General features: G+C 40.7%; 1 protein-coding gene across 1 annotated transcript in view; it reads right to left on the bottom strand.

The window, feature by feature from the left end:
* Positions 1-562: 562 nt before the first annotated feature.
* TM2D1 (TM2 domain containing 1) overlaps positions 563-10,623 on the bottom strand; it is a 53,041-nt gene continuing 42,980 nt past the window's right edge. Inside the window, exons 6-7 of the mRNA XM_049774433.1 lie at positions 4,638-4,766; positions 563-854 (exon numbers count right to left, since the gene is read on the bottom strand). Of these exons, the coding sequence (XP_049630390.1) occupies positions 4,656-4,766 (111 nt within the window). The 3' untranslated portion in view covers positions 563-854; positions 4,638-4,655. The remainder of the gene's footprint in view (positions 855-4,637; positions 4,767-10,623) is intronic.

Raw genomic sequence — 10,623 nt, 5'->3', positions numbered from 1 at the left:
CATGCCTGTGGCTAAAGAAAGGGGAGTGAAGGCATCATGGGGATGAAGCGCTTCCGGCTTTGCCATCTTCAGGATCTCCGAGCTGCGTCAGAGGGACCTGCTCGTCTGTCAGGTGCCACCTTCTCAGTGCCCGGGCTGGTGCTGGCATCTGTCTGGCAGGGCTGCCAGCTGGGAGCCATACATCAAGGACAGCCTCTGACGTCACTGCAAAGGGCTGGGTGAGTCAGCGGCATTTGGGCTTCCAAAAGTCAGTGCCTCTTTCCCCAGCGCAAAGGCAGGAGTTCGCGCTTCAGAGGCCTGGAGCCGTGCCAGAAGCATCCACGGTGCCTCAAGATTTCAGGCTCCCTGATGATCTTTAGCTCCCTGGATACGGAACCAAAGACAGATCTGAAAGCTGCAGAGAAACAGGTGGGGTGTCAGCCACAGGCCGGCAGCCCCCAGAAATATAAATGGTATTTGTTCACACCAGGGATTAACTGCTCTGAGAGATCAAAAAGCAGAGGACGGCTATAGTCAACATTTAAGAGGTTTTCTTTCATAATAAAAGCACTCAAAAAAGGGAATAAGTCATACCTTTATTATTCAGAAGCCAAAATGACAAGTAGCTACCTGCCTTTGGGAAAGACATTAAAGGATGCCGGGGTAATAACTTTCTGTCTCATAGAGACGACGGCAGAAGAAAGACTCTATTATCATATCGCTCTCCCCCAAAGTCCTGCTAAATAAATCTTCAGGTAATATGATTTTTAAGTAATCAGAAAAACCATGAAGGGGCAGATGAAGAAGAATGCAAAGGAAACCCTAGCAATCCACACATACTGAGAGTCTGGACTCAGAGCAAGGAGGCCCAAATCCTGAAACAGAAAAAAAGAAACATATTAAAACACATCATTTTATAAAGTCCAAAGAGGCTATTACAGATAAACAAATGGGGGGAGGGGGTGTTCCTTGTGGCTCAGGAAGACCAGAAACTACTCTGTGGGTTCTTGGCCCACAAGGATGGTAGGTTCAAGTGCAAAGGCCCATGGCCATGGTGCTACTTAGATCCAGTTGTGCTGGGGAACCACATACAGATTCTAGCAGTATTTAGGGGCTGCGTGGGCTACATCTCCAGCAATGTTAGGGTGACCACGTGGTATTGGGGATAAAATCGAGGGTCTTCACAAGTGAGATTTGCACCTTAAGTCCCTCTGTGTCTTGGGTCCCCTAAGAGTGGGGCGTGTGTTTTGTGTGTGTGTGTGTGTGTGTGTGTGTGTGTGTCTGTATGTGTGTCTGTGTTTGTTCATCCTTGTGTTCTTGTTTTGGGGCCATACCAGGAGTTGCCCAGAGCTTACTCCTGGCTCTGAAAATCACTCCTGGTGGGCTCAGAGGACCATATAGAGTGCTGGGGATCAAACTCAGTCAGCCATATGCAAGGCAAATACTATCACTTTAGTCCCATAGGTACACATCTTAACTCTTTCCTTTTGTTTACATTTGGACCCTCCCTATATATAGCTGGACCACATAGACCACTAGACCCTTCAAGTCTTATATTTCCAATTTCTAATTATATAATGTAACAATAAAATATTTACTTAAAAAGCTACAGAGGGGCCGGAGAGATAGCACAGCGGTAGAGCGTTTGGCTTGCAAGCAGCTGATCCAGGACGAATGGTGGTTAAAATTGCAGCATCCCATATGGTCCCCTGAACCTGCCAGGAGTGATTTTTGAACACAGAGCCAGGAGTAACCCCTGAGTGCCACCGCAGGGTGTGACACAAAACAAAACAAAAAAAGCTATAAAGAATAGGATTCTTCTAATTGCTTTCTAGATTGCATTTGTTTAACTTTTTGGCAGTTGCTTAATGTTGTATAAAGTACAAAGTACATGTAACTATGTGTGTTACAAGGTGGAAAGAAAGTGGTGGGGTTAAGGGACTTGCCTTGCATATATATGGCTAACCCAGGTTGGATCACTGGCCTGGCCAGGAGTAGTCTCCTGAGCACAAGCCCAAGAGGAGGCCCTGCTTAGTGACGTCCAAAACAAAACAAAACAAAACAAAACAAAACACACTAAAACAATCTATACTGAAAAAGCTGCAACTACAGCATAAAAATGAGGTTACATATGTGGGAGTAAAGAACAATTTCCAAAATGAATATGTTTTGAACAAAGTGATGTGGTGGTATAACTGGTGGAACAGTACAGAGGTTAAGGCTCTTGCCTTGCACATTGCTGGTCCCAGTTCTATCCCTGGCACCACAAATATTCTCCAAGTACCACCAGGGTTATCCCAAGCCAAGAGTAAGCCCTGAGTATCACTGGATATGGCCCACAAACCAAAACAAAGTGACTAGGACCTGAGGGTGGGGTGACCTGTCAGGAGGATGCACCAGAGAGGGAGAACCTAAGATCACTTCACTGGTGGGCATTAGCTGGGCATCAGTCTCACCTTACAGGTTTCTGCTTGTTCCTTGTGAGAGACAAGTGGGTCTCTGCTTCATTTCAACCCTAAATCCAAGTATTCATACTTGATAAAAAAAAATTTTTTTTTCAGACAACTAGGGGAATAAATTTCCTCAGACCTTGACAGGATCAGTCATGGTTCAATTCTCAGGACAATAACTCAATCAGGCTTACTTTATACTTTTATTTGTGTAAAGAGTAAAAAAAAAAAAAAAAAAAAAAATACTACCCAGAGGGTAGTTTGGTCCTTCATATCCTATTTCTACACCCGGCACAGAAAATGTTCCTCTGTTTGGGGTCTTCAAAGCACTGTCTGAGACTGTCACAGAAAACCCTAGCATAGTGCTGGGACTAAACCCCACGCTGTCTCTCTGAAAGTGGCTGTCAGCTCCAAGTGAGTTGTCACCTGAAGTCCCTTTCCTTTGATTATTGTCCTGATTATCTAACAATCCCTGAGGAAAAGAAAGCACTCAGAGCTGGTTCAGTACTCAGAGACTAAAGTACAACCACAGGAATGGTAACTGGCAGTGAAAGAACCTGAGAAAATCAGAGTTGAACCAGAAAGAGTGGTGGAATCTCCAACTTCTCTGACTTCAGCTGAAGTGGAAGCCAATTAATGCTTTTTTGGGGGTTGGTTGGTTGGTTGTGGCCATACCCAGCAGTGCTCAGAGATTATTCCTAGGTTTCTACTCAGGGATCACTCTTGGAAGGGTGCGGGGGACCATATGGGGTGCTGGTGTAAAACCAAGGTTGGCCCTATGCAAGGTATGTGCCCTGACCGCTCCACTATTGCTCCAGCTCAATTAATACATTTTGTAAGCAGGGCAAAAACTTCAATTTAGGAAAAGTACCTAAAGGTTTCTGGGTTGAGACTATCAATTTTAAGGAGTAAGGAAGAGAGATTTAAGAATTATATTAGTGGGGGTGGGGGGGCTGAAGAGATAGAACAGCGGTAGGATGTTTGCCTTGCATGCGGCCAGCCAGGGAGGGACCTGGTCTGATTCCTGGCATCCATCCTATATGGTCCCCAAGCCTGCCAGGGGCATTTTCTTAGTGTAGAGCCAGGAGTATTCCCCTTGGGTGTGGCCCAAGAACCAATCAATCAATCAATAAATAAATAAATAAAGTTTTAAAAAATAATTTTATAATAAGCTGCTAATTTAATTTGATTAAAAAAATCACTCCCAAAAATATATAAAAAGTTAATTTCTTATTGAAAAGGGCTTCCCTAACAAAGTTATCATCTTCTGATAATTAAATCCAAATTATCTTTTCAAAAAAAAATTTTATTAGTGGGAATGGAGAGATAGTACAGGGAGCAGGGCACTTGCCTTGCACACCTCTGACCTGGTTTCAAATCTCTGGCACCCATATGGTCCTCTCTACACTGCCAGGAATGATCCTTGAACACAGAGCCAGTAGTAAACCCTAAGCACTACTGACTGTGACCCCTCCTCCCACCAAAATATTATACTAGTCCCAGGAGATGTGAACTATTTAACACAGTACTGAGGTATCTACAACACTTTCATCATAACCACCATATACTATGATAGATATGATTGCCTTAATGTTATTTTCTTCTCATGAACTGATTTGTCAGTTAACTAACTCGTCACTGCAAACAGAGTCTAACAAAGAACTCAGGAGCAATAAGCATACCTGAAAATGCTTTAAAAAAAATTAGAGATGTTTCTCCTGCTTCCTGATCAGTTAAGAGGTTTACAACATCAAATGGTCTCTTAGATTTCCTATGAGGTTCATTATCTTATTCAAACACAGACTATTATTCAAATTATATATAAGGGCTGGAAAGGTGATACAGTAGGTAAAGCACTAGCCTTGCAAGTGACTGACCTAGGTTTGATTCCTGGTATCCCATAGGGTTCTCTAAGCCCACCAGAAGTGATTTCACTTTTTTCCCTTAGTTTTCTTGGGCCACACCCTATGGCACTCAGAAGTTATTTCTGGCTCTGCACTAAGAAATTGCTCCTGGCAGCCTTGGGGGACCGTATAGGATGCTGGGAGTCGAACTTGGGTCGGATGCCTGTTGTGCTATCATTCGGTCTTCACTAGGAGTGATTTCTAAGTACAGAGCCAGAGATGATGACCCCTGAGCACTGCTGAAAATGACCCAAAAACTGAAAAAAAAAAAAAAAAAGTAAAATTATATATGCATGCCACTTACCGTTTCTTTTAAAAATATTTATGGATATAACTGTGTTTTTCTAAATGTTTCATTAGTTATACTCAGTCTTGTAAGTCTGGTTCCATAATAATCTATAATGTAGCTACTTCCGTCTGAGGGGCCAACAATCTAGAAGAAAAAAATAAATTCACATTATTCCTTTTACATAAGAAACCACAATAGTTTACTCCGTGATTAATAAAATTATTTCAGCAGAAACAAAAGCACAACCCAAATGAACTTGAGTAGAAGAAACAAAGACCGTATAGGATGCTGGGAGTCGAACTTGGGTTCTGGGTGGCTCTGGGATATTGAAGAGACAGAAACTGTGGCAGAATCAAAGGGGCTCAGGCACGAAGACCCAGGGATGGAAGTGGCTGACCCAGACCCCTGCATGTCCCCTCCCACTAGCTCAGTTGGCTCATTTTGCAGAGGGGCACTGCCAAGCAGGCACCAAAGTTCCAGACTGACATCAACCGGCTTCACTCCAGACAGAAAAGAAAAGAGAAATGTTCTTGCTCAGTATTTGAATCGATTCCCAAAAGGGACTTGGTTTTGTGCCTTTTTCAACCTTGTCTGCTTTACATTTAGGGCAATCCAGAAACTGGATCTCTCCGAGCAATCCTTTACACTGCCGATCGTCAAACTGCAGTTGGGGGATACACAAGGATTTACCAAAGCATCTAAGAGCCCAGAGTGTGGAGGGAATCAACTTTGAGATCCTTAACTCCCAGCCATAATTTCTGAAAGACGAGCTGCCCATTCTCTCCTGGTGACCCACTCAGGGTGTGAACAGGAAGGAGCAGAGAAGACAGGTGCTGGCACACAGCCTTAAGGTGGGAAAGCTTCTGAGGCGCTAAACAAAGGGATTGTCTAAAACATGCGACTTAAGGAAATCTCTTTTCATCAGAAGCTGAAAACCAAGCTAATCCACATCTTGATCAAAAGATGCTTAGTCCTAAATTCCTAAATTTATTTAAAAATAATTTATTGAAGTATGGGGGAGGTGGATGGTAAGATACTTGCCTTTTATACTGCAGACCCTAGTCTGATCCCCAGTCTACATATTGTCCCCTGAGCATTGCCAGGGATCAATCCTGAACATAGAGTCAGGTCTAACACATAAGCAGCAGTACTTTGGAAGTGTGGGCTTCTAAAAAACAAACATTTTTTTTTTTTGAGGCTGGGAGAGATCTCTAAGGGTGAGAATACAGGCCTGGCATGCACAAGTCCCTGAATTCTACCCCCAGCCCCACATATCTAGCCCTAAGATCCTTGAGTACAGTCCTGGTTGCCCAACCCAGAACTGCCTAATTGCCTGGGCCTGAGTATTGCCACAATGTCGAGCCTGAAAACTGTGCATTTCAAAATGCACAGAGAAGCTGAGTATTAACAGGAAAGGCCTCCAAGCACAGCCAAGACAGAGCCCTCAAAATACCTGCTACAATTTGTAACATGCTTATTCTGCTTGATATCTGCTTTATCATTATGATAAAATAAGTCAGCATAGGAATAATTCCCAAATCATTTTGTTCTAATAACTAAGATAACTAATATATATTTTAGGATATAATTCTACGTGGAAAAGGAATAGAAAAAAAGTTGAATCCTAGGGGAAAAAAAAAAACAATGTGAACATCTTAATAGATAACAAAGGTTTTATGCCTATAAAAAGGTTTTACATATAAAAGTAAAATATATCCAAGATGGTATGGTATTTATATTCTGCTATATATATATTTTAACATTAATGTAACAGTTTTGTCAATATTTGCAAACCAGAAATGATAACATTTGCAACTATTTAAACTTTATGATGAAAAATTGAAATGTCAACTTAAAAATGTGCTGAGAATAGGAATGAAAGAATTCCTTTAGATTTATACCATTAGGAGTTTGATGTTCTAACATGTTTTGAGACTGTATGAGGGATCAACCAAGAGAAAGTAAAGACCAGTTAAAAGAAATAAGTCAAAATAGTGGGTCAAAATTTAACACATTTAGAATAAGTATATAAATCAGAACTGAGCTTTTCTTTCTCCCTATGCTATCTCCTCTGAAAACTTCAGTTACTCCTATTGAGAACAAGTATTCAGAAACTAAAATCAAAGTAAATATATGATTGGATGACTAATAGTATGTGCTTCTAATAGGCCTACCTAAGGTTCACTTGATTCTCTTGAGTAAAGTCAAATATCTAACTGAAACTAGGTTCACAGAGCTGTAAAGTTATCAGGTAACTTATAGGAAAACGACCGAATGTTGTTTGGGTTTAGTTTGCCCTGTCAAGTAGAGAAGACAGCCCCAAAGTTTGCAGGTTTTGTTGTTTTTGCTTGGGTTTGGGGGATATTCCTGACTCTGTACTCAGTGGTCACTCCTGGCAATGCTCAGAACTGGGAACTGAAAATGGGATTGGATGCTTGTATGGCAAGTACTTTGGCCCCAGTACTATCTCTCTAGTGGTCCTCCTCGATTTTTTTGGTTCTTGAGTCACACACAGCAGTGCTCAGTGTGAAATCCTTGGCTAGATCAAGGAGTAGGGATCCCCCATGGCAACTCTCAGCAGAGTATGTGCAGTGCTGGGACCAAGCTTGTGCCTCATGCATGCAAAGTTAGTCCATTGAGCACCTCAGCAGCCCCAAGGATGCAGTTTCACCACCTGGTTATATAGCATCAACCACACTGAAACTAACACGATAATCTTGTTATCTTCAAGATATCTTCCTTGAAGACTGAATCTTTCTCTTCAATCTAAAAAAAAAAAAAATTCTGGTTCCTCAGCAACTCTATCTAGTAGGTAATTTCAGTCCTCTTTCCAGAAATTCATGTGCCTGAAAAGGCACAGTTAAAGTGCCATCACCTTAAATGACAAGTTCACCAGAAGCCTTCTGCCTCTGAAAGCAGTAATGCAATAACGTGATGCTAACCAAAGAAAGGGCCTGAGGTTGAACCAAAGGAGGGAGAGAAATAAGGAACTGAGGGGAAGGAGTGAAAGAGAAAGGAGAACAAACAAAAAAGGGGCGGAATAAAGAAAGAAGGATATTCTTCATGATCTACTTTAGCTCTCAACTAGAGTGACACAGTAGTGGGTAGGGCACTTGCCTTGTCCAACCTATACTCAATCCCTGGCATCCCAGAGGCTCCCCCAAGTACTGCCAGATGTAATTCCTGAGCACAGAGCCAGGAGCAACCGCTGAACCTCAATGACTGTGCTCCAAAAACTTAAAAAAAAAAAAAAACTACTCTATCTCCAGAGTCTTAGCAGTAAGAAACTACTTCCTTTGTTTTTTCTTTTTCTTTTTAACAGCAAATTCCTATCCGCTTTCCTGGCCCTACTCTTTTCTTAAAAACTAACTTAAATAGAGAGGTTCCAATTACTTGCTGGATTTAATCATTGGCTCTTATTAATCCTAAATGACCCACACAAACAACATTCCTCAATAAATGAGTACAATTTCACCACTGTGTATCTCCTGAGGAAACCAGTTTGGGGATTAATCTCAGAACCAGTTGAAGCGACTCTGGTTTTTGAGCATTCCTTTAGCTCGCCTTAAAGAAAATGCTACCTCCAGGCTACATGAACTAAAGAAAAATCTACTTAATGAAGATCCTGTGACCCCTGGACGGCTCCACACCTGATTCAGGCCACACAACCATGTGGGCTTAATTAGGCTAGGCTACACACCTTGTCACTCTCCTCAGCTTTCTACTTTACTTCCCCAGCAAATCCCTCCAGGTTAATTATGGAAATGCAGAGCTGTTTGATATCTATAAAATGCCAAGGGGTTTTCATGTGACACTTCTTCATCCAATGAACCATCAAGCAATCACTGAGCACTAGTGCTGAATATTAGTACTTGTAAGAGATTTAGTGTTCTGACTTTCTTTTCATCAGTAGTAATGTATTTCACAGGGGTGTGTCTCTAACAAATCAAAATGAACTGGCTTGCACAGGCAACCTCATAACTGAAACTTCTTTATTTATTCGCTAGCCTCAAAAAACTTAAGATTGTAAAATTTTTAGTAAATTAAAAAAAAAATTAACCAAGGTTTGAGCCCCAGCTTGAGGCAAAAACACACCAAACCAGAAGGAGAGTTTGTAGATCTTCAGAACTATTTCAGATAATTGTAAGATATTATTTAGAATTAAGACTGTAAGCTATGTCTATCATGAATTTTTATTTCTATTAAATACACAAGATAAAATTAGTTCTATGAGCTGCCTTAAGCTATTCATATTTCATATTTTTTAAAATCAAACAAAAAATTTGAAGTCTACAACAAACCTATGAAAGCACATGAACTTAATATATACAATAAATATGTAAAAGTTACTTTAGCAGCATGTGTAGCATACTTATTTTGGTTTAAATATTAAGTAACTAGACTTATACTTTTTTTAAAGTGGATTTTTGTAGGTTTTTATAAAAACAATGTAAGGCAAAGTATGTTTTTATAGGTCTTAAGTTCACGAAGAATATGTTTCTGGGATTCCAGCCCAAGAGAAGAACATTGCTATTCACTGGGGAATACTATTTAATGATAAAAAGAAAAACAGGAGTTGGAAGGACTGAGGATGGAAACAAGAATTTTTTAAAAGATGAGGGACACAATAAATATAAAAGGTATGTAAGAAATTGGAAAAATACATTTGGAACAGAAACATCAACATACTTTATGATATTTATAGGAAAGACTAATTTGCTGAAAAAAAAATAATTCTCCTCGAAACGAATGTAATCAGCACCACATGTTAAATATATTAAACAGCATTTAAAACAAAGCTTCACAAATGAGTTGCATTTGAAAATTTGATTTTTCCCTCCAATCTAAAATGGCTGAAAGTGGCCATACCTACAATGATGTCTTAGTGGGGGAAACTCACCGTGGAAATTCAAACTCTGATTCTACCTCACTGATTTGTTTTCCAAGGTGCCAGGGACCAAGCTGAGGGCACAGATATATGAGGCACCTGCTTTGCCACAAAGCCAAATTCCCAGCTATCTCGATCATTTCTTTACAAAATACTCTCAAATCCAGAGTTTGAGAGCATTTGTTCTAAAAAGTTAAGGCATATGTGCACCTGAAAAGTGGCTGAATCAAGTAAGTTTTAAAATTTGATATAAATAAAGCTACAAAGCAGTAATATCACCAGAGAAAGACCCTAGTGCGAAGCTATTAACTAAACAGCTGGGTGGATGTCAAAGACACTGATTTTGGGGTATCATGATGAAGAATCCAGTACTTAATTGTATATATTCAGTTCCTTGGATCCTTGTCGAAGTGAGAGATGTGCCCATTTCCAAGCATATGTGTATGAGTGCCTTAGCCTCTTCATGCCTACTGCCTGTCCCACAGTCGGAGAAGGCAGGGGATTTGGTGAGGCATATGTTTCCGAATAGAGACAGGAAAATTCCAACTTCAAAACCAAATATTTTCCTTGTTTAATTCTGGTATCTTATTGGTCCATATGCTGCCTCCTCCTCACAGTATGGTAACGAAAATCTCCTAGCTTTTGACTTTTTTTCAGAGCATAAGGGTAACGTCAAGGAGACTGAATTGCAGAGTAGAAATACTGCACGAGAAAGAACAAAACTGATGATGATCTAAATGCATTACGACACACTTGCTGAAGACATTAGGTGTTCCATAAGTGCTTCTGGGAATGTTGCTTTGTGACATTTGTTTTGATAAATTCGTCCTTCTCTAAATTGAGACATCTCACGAGTTACCCACAACCCAGTCACTGTTATTTAATTGAAAATATCTGGTAGGTACCCGGAGAGATAGCACAGCGGCGTTTGCCTTGCAAGCAGCCGATCCAGGACCAAAGGTGGTTGGTTCGAATCCCAGTGTCCCATATGGTCCCCCGTGCCTGCCAGGAGCTTTTTCTGAGCAGATAGCCAGGAGTAACCCCTGAGCACCGCTGGGTGTGGCCCAAAAACCAAAAAAAAAAAAAAAAAAAAAAAAAAAGAAAGAAAAGAAA

The sequence above is a fragment of the Suncus etruscus genome, chromosome 6, assembly GCF_024139225.1.
Source record: "Suncus etruscus isolate mSunEtr1 chromosome 6, mSunEtr1.pri.cur, whole genome shotgun sequence".
Taxonomy (NCBI): Eukaryota; Metazoa; Chordata; class Mammalia; order Eulipotyphla; family Soricidae; genus Suncus; species Suncus etruscus.
The sequence above is the reverse complement of the archived record's forward strand: the minus strand, read 5'-3'. Positions and strand labels throughout refer to the sequence as shown.